The 17,185-nt window shown below is 38.5% G+C and overlaps 1 protein-coding gene across 1 annotated transcript in view; it reads right to left on the bottom strand.

Moving 5' to 3' along the window:
* PRMT8 (protein arginine methyltransferase 8) overlaps positions 1–17,185 on the bottom strand; it is a 69,722-nt gene that overhangs the window by 33,345 nt on the left and 19,192 nt on the right. Inside the window, exon 2 of the mRNA XM_062571064.1 lies at positions 2,271–2,456. Coding sequence (XP_062427048.1) covers positions 2,271–2,456 — 186 coding nt within the window. The remainder of the gene's footprint in view (positions 1–2,270; positions 2,457–17,185) is intronic.

Raw genomic sequence — 17,185 nt, 5'->3', positions numbered from 1 at the left:
GCAGGGGATAATAGTCTGAGGGCTGGGCAAGTGTCAGCAGTATCTCCACAGCGTCTCAAATCCAAGCCCCTGGCAAGCAGAAAACCTCCCTAGACAGCAGAACAGGTCAACATATAAAGGCATCAGTGCCCCACAGGTGGTAGTCTCCCACTAACATCACTTCGCACTTCCTTCTGGTGCTCCTGTATGGCTTAGGCCCAACCAGCAATGCTACTTCAGTGGACAACACTTCCAGCCCCTCATCTCCTATGAGTGCACTGAACCTATTCTGTAGGTGGAGCAGGAGTCTTCCTCCTGTTGCCAGAATTGATAAGCTTCCAGCCTTCACTATCATAGGAATCTCTATTTCCCAACCCAATTAGCACAGACTCTGGTTACATCTCCTTCAATACATTTGGGAGTTCAGACTCTTGTACCTTCAGGGTCTTGGAGAAGGTCCATTCAGTCTCATTCTTGTCACCTCCGATACTTTAAAGTCTATTGACCTACTCTTGCAGTACCTTTACTTGGTGACAGTAGTGCATATCACAGCAGCTCACATCTCTTAGAGGCAAGGAGACTGTGTCCCTTTGCCCCAGCCTCAATGAAAGACTCTGAGCATTCCCTGCATCCTGAGACCTACAGAGCTTTATCATTGCACTGGGATCTGGAGCTGAGCCAAATCCTCTGATGTGCCAGGGTAGTTGCTACGGTTGGCACTGGGGACCATACCCTGTGGTCCATCACCACCGTCTCTAAGCACATTAACACTGCTCTCTGCAGAGGTTTTTGTGCCCTTCTGTTAACAACTATGTGAACTGATGCAAATCATGCTAGTTAGATCTGAGATATCCAAGGCTCCTATAGAAATTTGAATGTCTAACAACACTCGGGTGCTAGAATGAGAATTTAGATACTTATTCTTTAGATTGCCTTTAATATCTCATCTTCAGTGCCTAGGTATGAAACTAGCTATGTAACTCTGGGTATCTATATTTGCAAAGCGTTCTCATGATTTTCTTTCACATTTTTGTCATTTATTCCAGCTGTTAGAAGGAGGGAGACAGCGAATCTGAAGCAGTGAGACTTTGGATGTTAAAAGATAGTGGAGATGCTTAGGCTGGAGAGATCCAGTGACTCTTGATCAAACATAGTACTTTTCTCTTCAGCAGCACCACAAACTTACCTTAGGACCTGAGAGTTACACAAGATCCTGTTTAATTCATATATTGCTACTGCTGTGAAAGTTTCTGTAATTCTAATATAGCCCTCATAAAATGACCAGTTCTACTGTCCTTATTGCAGACTGAAAAGTGTTTTCAGTATCTGTCTGTGGTCTCCTCCTCCCACTCAGCTGTTTACCTTCTTCCAGTCTTGGATTGAAACTCTGAGTGCTAGACCAGCAAGATACAAATGGCAGGTATAAACTTTCTGTTCATGTGCAAGCCCCACACACAATAACTAGAGTAAAGAAATAGATATGTTGTGTGAATGAACGACTGATTTCACGTTGCTTACCTTTTTGTGGTGTGGACTCTAAGAACTCGTCCTGTTGGGTCATGTAAACATACAATATTAGTGTCCTCTGTAGAGTTGGTCTGGTATCAATTTTTTGATTATTGAATGTGGTCTGCTGTATACTGTGAATTCTTTCCAGAAGTGATTTTTCTGGAGGCTATAGGCTTATATGTCCCCATTAATGCAGTCTGTTCATCCAAATAACATTACTTAGTTGCAACAGGGTGTGTATGACAGATTGAACTGGCTTTGGAACAACAATAGGCTGAGGAGGTTGGGATGGGACAGGGCAAGCCTAGGAGAACATGAAATACTGTCAAGAGCCAAAAGACTGCTTGACTTCCTCATGTCAGTTAAGCAGTTGTTCTGCTGACATCTGTGCTCAAACATGCAAGACAGCAAAGGATCTATCTTAACAATAAGGTAATTTCCATGTGTGGTTGAGTTAGTTTGCAGCCTCATCAATGTACTAAGGTACTCAAATGAAAATTACTACTGTACAGATAATTAAGGTAAGTTCTGTGGAGAACTAATATATATACATCTATGAAGATTTAAGTGAAACAGAGTTCTGAGTATGGGTACTCCGGAGAAGTGGGTGATATCTTTAACACTTAACCAGATTGACCATTGTGCCCCAGCACATACAGAAGAATGTAACTGCTGGCTAGTGAGAAGGGGATAAATAACTAATAAATCACCAAAAACTTTTTTTTTTAATTTATTTATTTCTATAATGATTAATGAGATAAAAATAAGTAAATAAATATTACCTCATGAATTCCAAAGTGAGCATAGGAATCAAAATAATAATCCCTGGATGTCATCTCTTCTGGATTGAGGAGTTTTGCCATCTTGCCCCGACCTGGGCAGCTTGGTTGCAATGGGGTGTGTATGACAGATTGAACTGGCTTTGGAACAACAATAGGCTGAGGAGGTTGGGGTGGGACAGGGCAAGCCTAGGAGAACATGAAATATTGTTAAGAGGTATCATTAAAACAGAACATTTCTGTCTATACCTAGCCCTTGGGTGACGTATTATTGTAACTAGCTATGAGATATTAACTCAGAGGACACCTGGATTATTATAAGTGGAACTTAGGGAAAATGTCTGCCTTCTCTTCCTGTTTTTTTAACTTATTTACCTTGTTTTAGAAAATTTCCTTAATGGCTTTTTGCTTGATGCCCTTCTGCAGCTATTTATGGCAGTGCGAAGTAACTGCAAAATATTAGTATCGGCTGAAGTGGGTGATTCTAACCATGCATTGACTAACATAACTGTTGACACAAAGCAGTTAAAAGCTGACTTTTCTCCTGTTGTGGCCTTTTCTGTCAAACTGCCACAGCTTTATGGATGGCAACCTGTAATAAATAGTTCCTCTAAAAGAAGAGCTGATAACCAAAGGATTTTGAATATAATGCTGCTGATATAAAGGACAGGGCTCTTAGTAGATTCTTAATAGTCAGATTGTGCAGAGTGTGATGTAGGTCTGAGAATGCTCACAAAGTCCCTCACATTATATGATAATTTCTCAGCATGAGCAGAAAGTACTATGAGGAGCTATATGGGATACACTATCCCTTACTTTAGTTCCTTTTCATTGGAGATGTAGAATTCCTGTGTTATCAATACACTCCTCCCCCACTGCACTTCATTTTTCCTTGGTATTGTCTCCAGCAACAAAACTTCAATAGAACTAGAACCTCCTTGACTTGGATTTGGCACTTATTGCCCGAAAGGCAGAAGACAGAATGTTTCATAAGCATTTAGCTTGAAAGAGACACAGAACATGGCAAGGCCCATGGTGTTTCTCCATCTTTTATTCTTGGCATGAAACAAAATGTTGAAAGCTGAGAAAGACTGAGTGAGACACTGCAGCTTCACGTGGGCATGAAGTCACCTGCCAACTATGGGTCAACAACTTCTTGTATTGAGAAAGTTGACTCTGCTTAAACTATGTCACACCTTTTCTACTTTTCTCTGGCTCCAGATTCAGCAGTTTCCCAGTGGGAACCAGATTTACTTCAGCCTCTCCTGGATAGTTTAAAAAGGTTTGCATTATCTTCTGTAGTTTGCTACTGTGAGAAATCAACTCCTTGTACACTTTCAGAATAGCATCAATTAGCCTAGTTACTTTGATATAAAAAATCACTTTAACCTTTTCTTCCCTTACTCATTTGATGATTTAAATGTGTTATCATTTGATGATTTCCTTGGTCCATGAATGCTAGTTACATTCCTGTAACAAGTTTCATCCAAAAGGATTTATAGAGGTGTTTTAATTATAGGTCTTTTCTATTTCTATTTCTTTCTTTCTTTTTTTTTTTTTTTTTTTGACTCTATGATCTTACCCAGTTCAACTTCCAGCCAGAATACTTATTCCTAGTTGCTGTTTATATTTTTGTTCTGCTTGTTATTGTACCCTGCAGTCCTTTCTGCATCTGTCTACTAATTTAAACTGTGAGTGTTCAGAATTGTGTTTTAATTTAACACGAACTCTGTAAGGTCTTATGCTTTTCTCCTGAATCGTATCCTTCAGTGTCCATATCATTTTACAAGAAAAAAAACCAAACCAAACCAAACCAAAACAAAACAAACAAAACATTCACCAAACTCTGTTCTGTTCCTCTCTTCAGTAACAGGATTTCCAGACAGAATACAGTACAACATAGGTAACGGCACAAAAGCTATCTATATTACTGGAGAGATGATCTGTCAGTTTTTGTAAATGAAACTAAAGGAGTGTTATCATCTCTATTGCTGTCAAACTGAAAACTCAGATGTGATTTTCTGTACAATAGATTCTGTATAATATATTTTCCATGAGAAAAGGAAATAGAATTGAAGGTGATTATTCTGACTGGGTCTCCGGCAGATCAGTTCCGTTCCCAGCTGAATGGAGTTTGCCTAGATAGGGTTGTGAGAACTGGATTTATTCTGACTAAAGATATAAAATAAAACTTAATTCATCAGTTCAGGCTAAGGAAGCCTAATTGATTTTTTCTGCTGTAAGGGAACTAACATTGTTATCTCATTGTTTGCAAGAGAGCCATATTTTTTCTTTAGAGGTTGCAGCAAGTTTTTGGCTGATTCTGCTACAGTCAAGGAGTGGCAAGATAACTTCTTTTATTATGCCACTGAAGCAGTATTAGAACTTCAACTCACAGTAATTTTCAGGTTTATCTGCAGTGCCTGGAGACTTACTGCTCTCAACAGTCCGTCTACCTCTCTGCCACAGGGTAGACACCTCATGTAGTGGAAAAAGTAGAAAACTGTCAGGTCTGCTTCTCACTTGTCTTTTGCAGCCCAGAATTCTGTAGTAAAATGTGTTGATGGTGGTTGTGTGAAAATGTTAGGCTGGAACACCTTTAACTTCTGTACAGTCCATCTGCCACTGATGCTATTGGTCTCATATCCATGTTCCACAAAACCAGGAAACCCAGAAAACTGGATGGTAAGTGATGATCTTCTCAGACAGCAGCACACTATGTCATGGAGACTTTAATCAGCTTCTTCAGCTCTGCTTTAGAATTTAGGAGTACAGCGCATGCACTTCAAATTTAATTGATGCTATTTTTTTGCAGCATCTGCAATAATTTCTGTGTGTAGCACTTTAATGCTGAAAATGTAAGACAAAAATAATCACAAAAGTAGTTTTGTGAGTGGGGCTCAGGAAATTGCTCTATCATTCCAAGTTTTGCTACAGACACAGTGAACAATTTCAGTTGAGAGGAACTGCATGGCCTATGACAGCAAACATCATGAGAAAACACTTAAACATAATGGACTATTACAAAATAAAGAAATGTGATGAAAGCTATTGTATCAGGAATAATGAAGTCTTCAGGTCTGTGCTTGTTGAGCTAAAAATGACTAAGCTTTTAGAAACATGGTTTAGTTGCTTGAGGAGAAAACATGCCTCCAGAGAAAAGCCATTTAGAAAAGACAGCTCTCTGAATTCCTTTCCATTCCTTTCCCTGAGAAGTATCCCTGATATGATTTACTAATTCAGTGTGTGTGTGTGTGTGTGTGTATAAATATATAAATTTTATATATATATATATCCTACGTGTCAGAAATGATTAATCTTTTAAATAACTCCTGGAAAGGGAAAGTACCTGGGCTGGCAGTAAACCTCACATTAGTCAAGAGGATCTAACCAATTCTATCCAAATTAACCAAACTTTTTACAAATATGGTTCCGGTCAGCTGCACACAACTCCAGAACACTGACCATTACTGATGTTGAAGTCTGAAAGAATGTAAACATCTACACTGGAACATATTCATCAGTGTGCTAAAGAAGCATCCCTCCAGTTTTACATCCCTCTGTTCCTCCTGCAGATGGAATTGGAGGATCTGAAGGAGCTGAGAAACAACCTTTTTCCACCACTACTATGGGATTTAGACCTTGGTGTTGTGTGTCATTTCAACACTTAAGTTAGAAGGAAACTATGCAAATATTTTCCTCCTTTTAAAAATTAAATAAAGTTTATTTCTTCTTTCTTTGGAGGCAAGCAGGGTAGATTACACATGGGTGAGATATTCTCATAGGTCTACTTTTTAAAAACCTGTGAGTTCCTGCAAAAGGAACCCTCATTCACTTCTCATAATCTCAGATCTGAATATCTCAACATAGGTTTCTAAAACAGTTAGTGATCAAATAGTGATCTGATTTTCAGCTACGTGGAAGTGCCCATCTGCTAAAATGGAAATGGTTGAAATTCTTTCTTCTCTCTTGAAAAATGGGCCTATTGATTTTAGGTACTTACACTGATATAGGTTTAGGAAGCTAACTGGATATACAGTTCCAATAATGCAAAAGAGAACTGGGTATTCAAAAATCACAAGCTATTTTGTAATTTGTTGTTTTAGGTATATCCATATACCTACAGAGAAGCAAGATGGGTTTGGGACCTTTATTAAGAGGTTTGTGACAAAAACTGAAGTATGGAGAGTACAAATATGCTTAAATTTCAGTGTAAGTTTTGACATTTCAATGGAAACACAGGACTGGAGATTAAAATTAAATTCTAGTTGTTCAAGCCACAGTGATTTCTCTTTGTCAAATTCTTAGTTATTTATGATATTTTTATGGGTATTCAGGAGGTTAGTAATAACTTCTGCCTGGACTTTTTATTACTAACATGTGCCTGGAAACTACTGTCATAAGAAACTCAGATTGCAGATGGTGTTATAGTTTAATTTGAATCAATTTCATCATTCATTTTTTTAAAAAACAAATTGCTTTATAGCATCTGAATGTTAAAAACAATTATTTCTTGGGTCAGATAGTTTTCCATGTCAAACTACTAGAATTGAGTATGCCTACTACTATTTTCATCAGTCTGAACTTAGTAATATGCACCTTTAGCATAGAAAAGATTACCATCTGATATGCAATCACCATAGCAGTTCCAACAATACAGCTTCTGCCTGCTGCAGGAGTAAGGACATAGCCAAATATGGTTATTGGGAGGTATTTTGCCAAACATGAGTTTACAACAGTTTCTTGGAAGTCATTACCCAGTGGCACAAGTTAAAACATCCCACAGTTCCTTTGACTCACGTACTCTCAAAGTAAGGATTACCCTGGGTTTGTGGGGATGTATCTTGAATGATCATTGGGTTAAACATGGAATCTGGTCCATTATCTAAGCAAGGTAAAATTTAATCTACTTTCTGATGAAATTAAGCCATCACAGTGTCTTGTCTGGGTCTCCCATTGATAACTTTTGAACATGTCCACACCAGTCTTATTTGAAGGAACAGTGGAAATTTCAAGCACATTTGTATTCCTACACATTTCTTGAAAGGCAGAAATTAAGTAGAAGGAAGCCCAATTTAATGATCCATTGAAAGTAAAGCACAGAGACTCCACTTGTTATTCTACTTACTAGCAGCTAATTGAGCCAACTAGTGTATGTTATATGTGCAATGTGTGGTCTCCAGACTAATCATACAGTGTGATCTAATGAAGATGGAGGAAGAAATCTAAGAAGAGCTCAGAATTGAACTGGAAGGTGAGTGAATAAAGTGCATGTACATGCAGAAAACAAAGCTTCATTAGTTTTCCTGCCCATGGAATCCCCTCCACCCCCTTTATTTTTGCCAAGGATGTGAAATGTCCAAGGAGTGTAATGTGGAGAAAGATCAAGGGATACCAAGAGAGAGAGACCAGGTGAGACAAACATTTGAATGTAGATGAATATAGACAGATATTACTGACTGGCAACAAAGACTTACATAGTAGGTAAATGTTTTCAAGAATTAAAGCCTTGAAAGATCAGTAAAGAGAATCCACCTTTCCTGGTGGATTTTCTTTTTCTTAGTGGAAACTTTGTGTTTGTGATATTTTTCAAAATCACCATAAAACAGCCTGTTCCTCAGCAGCCAAATATTTGCTTCCTGCTTCATGAAAATTAGGCTCAGTCAGTTTATTTACAATTGCAAGTAACTATGAGTTCCATGCAACTTCAAATTTATCCACTATATATAAATGTTAAGATTTTCTCAGGAATCAAATATGCTCTGTGAGATGTGACAGTGAACTGATTCTTAAAACTGCTTGTTTAGAAGCTACTACTTTTTCAGCCATTTCAAAGCTGCATGTTCTGAACTTTCCAGATGGAGTGTCTGAAATGCACAATGTTAGATGAACCTATCATAGACAAACCTGTCCACTTTTATTATCAGCAGTTAATTCATTGTCCATTACAGACAAGTAAGGTTCAGTGCACATTGCAATTGTTTCATGTTATCCTTAAGCTAATTGTGATGCTAAGAATATTGTGAAAACTCCGAGACATATTCTGAAATCCAAGGCTCCCTTGTGTGCTCCAGAATAAAGCCTCAGTCTAACAGAACAGTGACTGAACAGACATACAAGGATCTTATTTATACAGTAAGTGGTCAAATCCCAAACAGGACAAAGTAGAAGCAAACAAGTCTTCAGTACGATAAAAGCATGCTAGCATATTTAGGCTTAAGCAGAAATAACACCAGCTCGTGAGAAAGAATGCAAAGACCACAAAAGTATGCAAATAATGTGGAAATGAATCTCTACCAACAGCTATGCTGTCTCTCTCCAAATATATAATGTTAATTTGTTACAGTGCAATGGTCTCATTACATGACTCAGGAATCTGAATTGCAGAGAATGAAATAGAGGTGAATTTTAAGTCACAAAAGAGACCAGCTGTGGTGTTCTATGGCTGGATATTCTGAGGTTTTGTTTCCATTCTTCAGTTTGGTCAGAAATGGAAAGGGTGGATTCATTCATGCCCACTCTGGTTATTTTGACACAAGCTTTGCACCTATAAGTAAATCCAGCAGGCTGAAAATACAAGCTAGACAATCAGTGCTATTGTGTTTAGAAGAGACATTCCAGAACTCTCACCCTTTTTCTGGTCAATACCATATATCAAGACAGATAGGATCAGAAAGATTTCTTATAGAACTCTTCTGGATATGATATCTTGCTGAGAAGCATGGGCTTTCTGGTTGTTGTAGGTTACAACATCCTTTCTCCTGTTCCAGAATCTGGACTGAACAGCTGACTCTGCTGTGTGGGTTATAGAACATAAATTGGCAGCATAAATTTTTCACAAGGCCAGAGGCTCTGGCAGGTTGTCTCTTCTGATCTTACATAGATTTACAGATGACAACATTGCACTTTCTGACAAAAAAAGGTGAGAATTTAATTTCATCATTCTTCTTTCCTGTGGGAGGAGCTGAAATGTAACGGTAAGGAAGAACAGAAATGTACCTTTATGAAAGGTCCTCGACCTATAAGATTTGACTAGGTGAACTTCTGAAATGGTCATGGAACTTAAAATTAAAAAAGGAGGTCAGTTGTGAGAGCAAAGAATGGTGTTACCAGTCATGTCTTACATACTTGGTTTTACGGCTATCAAAGTTTGAGGCACACTTAATATTTAAAATTGCTGTTAAATTTTAGGGAGCACTTACACTGACTGATTGATCACTATGAATAGTTTTCCTTCTCTTCCATTCAATTATCCAGAAAAAGAAAGTAGATATAAATCATGTTGCATGTTTTCCTGGAATGTGTTTTCCTCCAGAGGTTTTTAGGAGCCTTGACAGGACCAGAAATACCAGACTTTTGCAGCAATACATCCAAAGCTTACTAGAACAAAAGTGATCAAGATCTACAGATACAAGAAGGGGAAACAGCCTGGTGTTCTGAAAGGTCTGTCAGAGTCTAGCTGTTGTCTGAGTACAGGGGAAGGTTTGAGGTATGTCTATTGCCTATCTGTTGAAAATCAAGAAAGAGAAAAAGATGATAGCACAATTTTCCTTTTGAATTAGGCTATAGTTTCTGGGAAATAAAGAGCTCTCCAAATTTTGAGCATTATTTTACTTCTCATTTGCATTTCAGGGAATTGCACAAGGTAAAGAAATATCTCTGCACTATTAAAATGCACCAGCTGTTCCAGCTGATTTTAAAATGTTGATCACAGTCTCAGGGAATCTAAAAATAAACCATACCAATTGCATTCCTGAGCATTCATTGCAAAGTCACCTCTAAATCTAGTGTAGACAGTTGTTAATATAAAATGTGTATTACCTGCACTGATACAGACATTTTGATGTCCCATCTGGCCTGATTTGTGTAGACCTTTCAAGGGCAAGTATTTCTATACCAACAACAAGTAACAATCAGGTATGCCATGGTGTTTGGGGCCCAAACTCACACTGCCACCTCAGACTCCAATAATCAGATTTGGTATGGCTGAGTGAGAAGATTGTGGAAGTGTAACACTGTTGAAACAGTGCCATCTTAAACTGCAAGAGTTATTCTTTCTCTTCCCCTCAGACTATGGAACCTCAGCTGTCCAGCTGGTGTCACTGCACTATTTCTGCAATGACAAGTTCAATTGCTGCAGGTAGTCAACTAGCACCAGCCTTGCCTTGTTTTTTGAGTCCTGAGATGGGATGGAAACACTTGGATTTATGTGTGACTGAGTGGAGTCTTCAAGTTCTGCCCATTCAGCACCAATTCTAGAGCACCTGGGCACTATGAGGTAATTTCCTGGAGTATGAGTAAATAATCAGTCAGTAAATAATCAAACAATTTTCTAAGTTTACCTTTACTCCTACATTGTACAGACCTATTTGGACTAGCTGGGAGGAGGATCTAAGCTTCTCTTTGTTCTGCTTTTGTTGGCCCCTTCCTTTCTGTGTGCATCAGAGAGAACTCATCAATGTCCCCTTAATACTTCCCTTCTACAATGTAATTCACAATGTAGACAGACTGCACTGGAGAATAAAAAGCCTGCCCTTTCACTTCTCTGCAGACACCAACTGCTAGGCCCTTTAAAATAAGCGTCCACGGTTTGTCACCCTGGGAAGTTGATATAATGCCGCATAAATTCTGAATTACAGACTATTTATCATCTTAAGCTATAAAGTCGTGAATGATGCGTAGAGATCTATAATCAGAACATTAGAGCCCTGGTAACAGATGACAGTTAGTTGTATTTCCAGGATAACTAGGAAATTCAGGCTTTTCTGTAAGAAAATTTTTTGTCAGGATAAGGTCATTTTCTGACTAATGAAACACTAACTTTGTTAGCATTTGTTTTCACTTTGCCATGAGCTAGGGAGGACATGCTGCAGTTATGTGGGAGCAGTGTGTAGAAATGTTAATGGGACTGGTGTTCTTTATTAATCTCCAAGTGAAGACAGATATTCAAATACCAAATTACTTTTAAACTCCTCACTTCCTAAGGCTCAGATGATTGTCGAAATGGCAGCAGAGGCTATAGGATCATCTACTGAAAATACCAAAATGATACTCTGTGAAGAGGAAGAGTTTGTTGCAGTTAATTGGATAAACAGTTACAAATCTATGAAACCAGAGATGTGTGAACATTTGTGTAGATCCTGCATTAAGACTTTCTTATTTTTTGCTATTATTGTTGCTGCTGCATTAATGCTTGTCTTGCTGAACAGAATCAGGGGTCTAGCATGCTATATGATGTGAAAAATGCATAGCAAATGTTATTTCTCATTCTGAGGAACTCAAGACAGATACAAAGTATCTTTAAGTCACTTTGCATCACTCTGACAAGTGCAGGAATTTTGGCTGAGAAAAGAGCATAGGTGTGGGAGGGGTTACAGCACCCTGTTATCACTGCTCATAATCTGTCTCTTATGGTGGAGGAGTAGCTGTACAACTAGTACTCTCTTCCCCAACCCATCACCATCATCATCATCATCATCATCATGTTTTGTGACCTAGGAATAAGAATCAAAAAACTGTAATAAACTATAAAAACTAGTTATTTTTAGGTCTTTATTAGGGAGTAAACTGAAATTAGCATGAAAAGGATAGTACTTCTAGTTTTAGAGGCTAATTATCAACAAAAATAACTAGAGTAGTCTAGTTGTGCAAATTATTTTCTTAGATTAGCGGAAAGGCAAGTCAAATTTAATGGAAGCCTTTCATTCACTGCAAATAGAAGGCTTACCTAACCAAACTCTTAAGAAGACTCACTTGAAATAAGGAAACAGCTTATAGCTGGTTTAGAATAAAATGATAGGTAATATCAATTAATTAGTATAACTATTTTATGAAATAAACTCCAGGCCTAATTCAAGCCTCTGTATGAGAAATACGAATAAGATTTCAGGCATTATTTAGCCAGTTACTTAAAGGGGTGCTGGAAAGATAATAGTTAAGATGCATTGACTTCGGCTGGACTTAAACACTTTGCTGGTTTATAGTTGCAGTAGATAACATAAGTAGGTGATAGGCTGCAGAAGGAAAGATTGAATCCAATGTGTAGAGAATGTTTTGGTTCCTCTCTCCAGTGTTTTCAATCCAAACAGCTGCCTTTTTGTTTTATTTCTTCTTCTTTTTCTTCTTTTTTTTTTTTTTTTTTTTTTTTTTAAGTCTGAAATGATATTTACTGTTCACGAAAGGCAGAAGATTGGCAGCACTGAAGAATAAAGTCCTCAGTTTATCTTCATAACTGAAACATTTACCATTTTCTCTGCCAAGGTACCTCAGTCTTGTTGAATCTCCATGAGAATGAAGAGAGGAGAGCCCAGACCCATTGCTTGCACTGAGACTACAAAGACCATAAGGTCTTACTGGCATCTTGTATTTTACTGAGGCATGCTCCACATGTAAGGTCCAAGATCTACAGCTGTTGTTCCGTTCATCAGTCTTTACTCAGGCAAATAGGATCTTCCCTTGAATGGTATTACTTTATGAGAAAGGGAAAACCAGATAGGCAAGGAATGCAGTGTTAGTGATGCCATTATGTTTGTGATAGGAACCTAGAGACTGGAGACTGGAAAAAATATATAACAAGATCTGGGTAACCCAACTGTAAAGCAAACAATCAGTCCTGCTGGACATCAACAGCACCTCTTGTTTGTGACAGGAAGCTACCACAAAATAAAATGCAAGTTCAAAGCAATGCTTATTCATTTCTTTCTCTCCATGTGGACACTGGTGCTGAATCAAAAATGCCTCAACACGATTTAGCTTTATCTACTTCATTGTTTGATAAAAATAGCACTTCTAGTGCAGCATAGGTGTCCACTCATGGAGCTATTCCACAATGGGTATTCCATGATCTTTTTCTAAGACAAAGTATTGTTCAGATTCTGCCAGGAAAATTAAATGGAGGAGAGAAGAGGAGAGGAACTCGTGGCCAAACGATCACCTCACATATAGACCTGTAGAACAATGTGATTTCCAGATGAGATGCATGGAAGTTTTCACGTATGGAGAACACTGTGCTCTGTCAGCTCAGTAGAATGAGAAGTGCCTCCTCATAATTACTAAATTCTTTATGTACCTGGAAAACTTCTTAGAAAGACAAATGATTGTTTTCACAAACAAGTTATTCTTCTGACATTCCTTAGAGCTGCACGATAAATTGATCCCTATGAATGAGGTTATGGTGTAACTAGTACATAGAGAATTTCAGGTTTTATTATACTGAGCAACTACTTTAATCCATGGAGTTGTTATAGTACCTCTGAGAGTAGCAAATTTCCCATGTTTGCTGTTTCTCCACACTTGCTGTGGCCATGCTATTTTTAAAGAGGGAGCCAGGCAACTTGTTTTATTTTTAATAGCCTTTGTGCATACAGTCATCTATGCACTTAGCAAATCTCTAATGCCTTGAGATGCCTTTGCATCTGGTATCCAAGCCACTCTCTTCCTTTGTACACCTCAGAACGACAGCTCTAGGAAGACATTACACTCTGTAGGCTTTGCTAAGCTTTAGGATGGCGGAGGGGAAAAAAACTCCAAATGGTTGACTACTCTTCCTAAGTAGGAACGAACTCCTAAGCCTGGCTTTTGCTCTTATCTCATTTAGTTTAGTTTCTCATTTAGCTCATTCGTAAAAAAGACTCAGCCTAAAGAATACCTAAATTTATCCATTATTACTTTTTAACTTCTACAGGAAAAATGAGGACAGAAAGGAGAACAAGACTAAGAAATGACAGTTCCTAAGCGGAAACTGCAGAGAAAATCAATGCACTGATTTACACTGTTTAGTGCGGCTTCAGAACTTCCAGCAAATACACACCAATGCTGAATAGAAGTCCCACATCTGGCACCTTCAGTTATTGAACAGTCAAAAAATAATCTGCTTCCCTGCACAGAGCAAAGGCACTACCCTCTGCCCCCCAGAGCTGTAGTTCACTGGCTCTTAATATATAACAGCACAAGTTTTATTTTGACCTCCTGCCATAACTAGGCTAGAAGTCCTTTGTCCTCAATGTTGGATCTAAGTTCACCTCACTGTATGACTTTGAAGCAGTCAGACATCTCTTAGTGTAGGTTACCCGTGTAATACATCCTTTCTGCAGCTCAGTATTTCTGTTTGTAATGGTTAGAATAAGTCACTTGTGAGGAGATTCAAAGCAACTGTGGAAAGATCTTTGGGGAGATGATTAGCAGAAAGCCTTTACCTTGTGCGTAGGAGCTCTAGCTGCTAAAACAAAGAGATGAGCTTTTCTGCCTCACAAAGCATGGGTAGGTGTGCAGTGGTAGGATAGTTCTACTTCTGTCATGTCTTGGTCACTGGGAACTTCAGGAAGACACTTTCCCTTCAGTATTTTCAAGGGAGAGTGCACTTTCTCTTCTCTCTCCAGACTTTTCTTGGAGTGAGAATATTTTAATTTTACACTGAATGGTTTGAGCATGTTAGTTAAGTTATGACACACCATCCACCCTGAAGCACATCTCTTACTATTTGCTAGGGAGCTGTCTCCATCCTGACTTTTGTTGTTGCCATTTGTTTTCCCTTACTAGCTCTTTCCGTTTTCATAAGAGGCTGGGTGTTTTGTCTCAGGTGGTGCTTTCATTGATGCTGTTTCATAAGGCAATATATGCTATTGTGTGCTGACACGGGACACACACTTGGTTAGAACTAAACAGAAATCCTTGCCTGATTTATGGACATAATGTAGAACTCTTTCTTTACAAATGCCCACCTATGACTGTCCTGACAAGCATCAGTGCCTCTTTGCAACAAGCAACTGCAATTTGCACCACAAAGTGGCAGTTGAAGAAGCAACCACTGTGAAAAAAACAAAGTTGTAATGTGGTTAGCATATTCACAAGAGTGCACATGAAATAAGCATGTATGGTCTGTCTTCTACCTTCATGATCACTATTGAAACAGAGACCACCAATGGTTCATAGGAAGATGAAGATTTTGGCTGGTTCATATTTATCTGAATAGCTTTCCTAAGTTGTTCTTACTGTGTGAAACTCAGTCAGCATATTCTTACCACTGATGAGGGTGGAAGATATTCCAAATACACTGGCAAATGGCCCATAGGTCTTTCAGATGTAGCCACGTACTGATAAATGAGGAGCACTGATCAGGGCAGAACAAAGGGAGACAGCAGGGCAGAAAATGGGGGAAATGTTTGTTTGTATAGGGCAGAATGCCTTGCCTCCACTTCTAAAACATCTGCCTTTGACCAACCAACCCAACTGCCTGACTCATCTGCTTTAGTTGTACTCCTCACTCCCTAGATATCAGGGGCAGCCCATATTGGCCAGATAGACAGAATAATCCTTTCTGCAGGCATGTGAGGGCTGTCTGCATTCTGCTGTGTTATTTCTGTAGCTGCTGCATGCCCTCCCATGCTTTTCTGTTGACATCCTGTGTGGGGTCTGATCCTGCCTTCCTGTTTGGAAAAGCTTTGGCTCTGTCTAGTGCATTCACAGAAGCAGAAGGAGAGCAAGACTCTATATGTATGCATGACTGGCTCTTCTTTCCTTCTATTTGTGAAATAATAGAGAAGTTATTCAAATGATTTCTGTAGCATTACTGCAGACACAAGAAGTTCTTCTGAAATGAGAAGAAATATACTGAGATGAAGTATAGAGCTAAAAGGAAATTATTGGAGACAATATGAGTTGAAAATGTAACTGACAGTAGAAAGATTTGTATAACTGGGCTTCTGTTCAAATTAATTCTGCATTGATGCCTGTGTAAATAGGTTTAGCAGCATGAAGACTGCTATTTCTTGATTCAAGTGCTTTTGATTTGTGATTTTCACTATTATTCACAGGTCTTAACTTAAAAATGTCAGTCAGTGAATCTCAGCTTTATAAAAGTTCTTAGTATTCACAGTTGTGAAGAAAACCTTGAAAACAATGCATTCTCTGGTACTGAAAGGCCTATAAAAGAAACCTATTAACACAATTTCAGTATCTTTTTTTAGCCAATTTCATCACTTTTCCATATACGAGGTTGGCATTATTGCTCTTTAGTCACAGCGTGGGCACAGCATGAAGAGCAGCAATGCAAATTTTCTTAATGCACCTGCCCCATCTGTGTTCAGATACTGGAGTAGGCATTCAGTTTCTCTATTTTAAGTGCTGATGAAAGGGCCAAAAATGCTAAGAAATTCTACTCATTGTTTAGGATAACTGTGAGTCAAAAGGATAGGACTGAAAGTTTCATTTGCTAGTGTCCTGGGCATTAGCAAGACTTAAGAAATAGACAAAAATACTGTAAGTAAGCAAGACAATAGAATCAAAATTCGTTTTCTCCTTATATCATGCTATTGGCCATATCAATGAATTCAGATCTGCCAAAGCTGTTTTATCTATTTCATGTATCTCAGGACCCCAAGAACAGCATTTCGGTCATTCCACTACTACTCATGCCTCATTCCCAAGACAAAAACCTCTTTCCCATTAGGAAGCAGAGTGGTGATTGCTACACAGTGTTGGAAGCTACAATAAATTAACATGGGGAATGAGAAAAGAGGGTTTTGGGGGAAAACATACTCCCGGGAGTATCTTGTCTCTTTGATGTCTCTTTAAATATTTCTCCAGTATATATGAATAGTTGTCAGCTGAGTGGAACAGAGGAGGAGAGGCATTAGAAGCATGAGCTCTCACTTCTGAACTGACTGTACATTTAGAAGTAATGGGAAAGGAGAATTTTCTGACAGGGAGAAAATTCTGAAATAAAATTTGAAAAACACGTAGAAATGTATTTCTCACAGGAAAAAATAGGTGAATCAGGGGTCAGAACTTTTGCATAAATGAAAATAGCAATGGTTGGCCTGTTAAAATTATTGCAGAGACCTTAGCAGTGAAGTGGCACATCTACACACTTTTAATCACATGAACATACTGTACTGAATGATAATATAAGGAAAGTGCAG

This window comes from Rhea pennata, chromosome 1, assembly GCF_028389875.1.
Source record: "Rhea pennata isolate bPtePen1 chromosome 1, bPtePen1.pri, whole genome shotgun sequence".
NCBI lineage: Eukaryota > Metazoa > Chordata > Aves > Rheiformes > Rheidae > Rhea > Rhea pennata.
The sequence above is the reverse complement of the archived record's forward strand: the minus strand, read 5'-3'. Positions and strand labels throughout refer to the sequence as shown.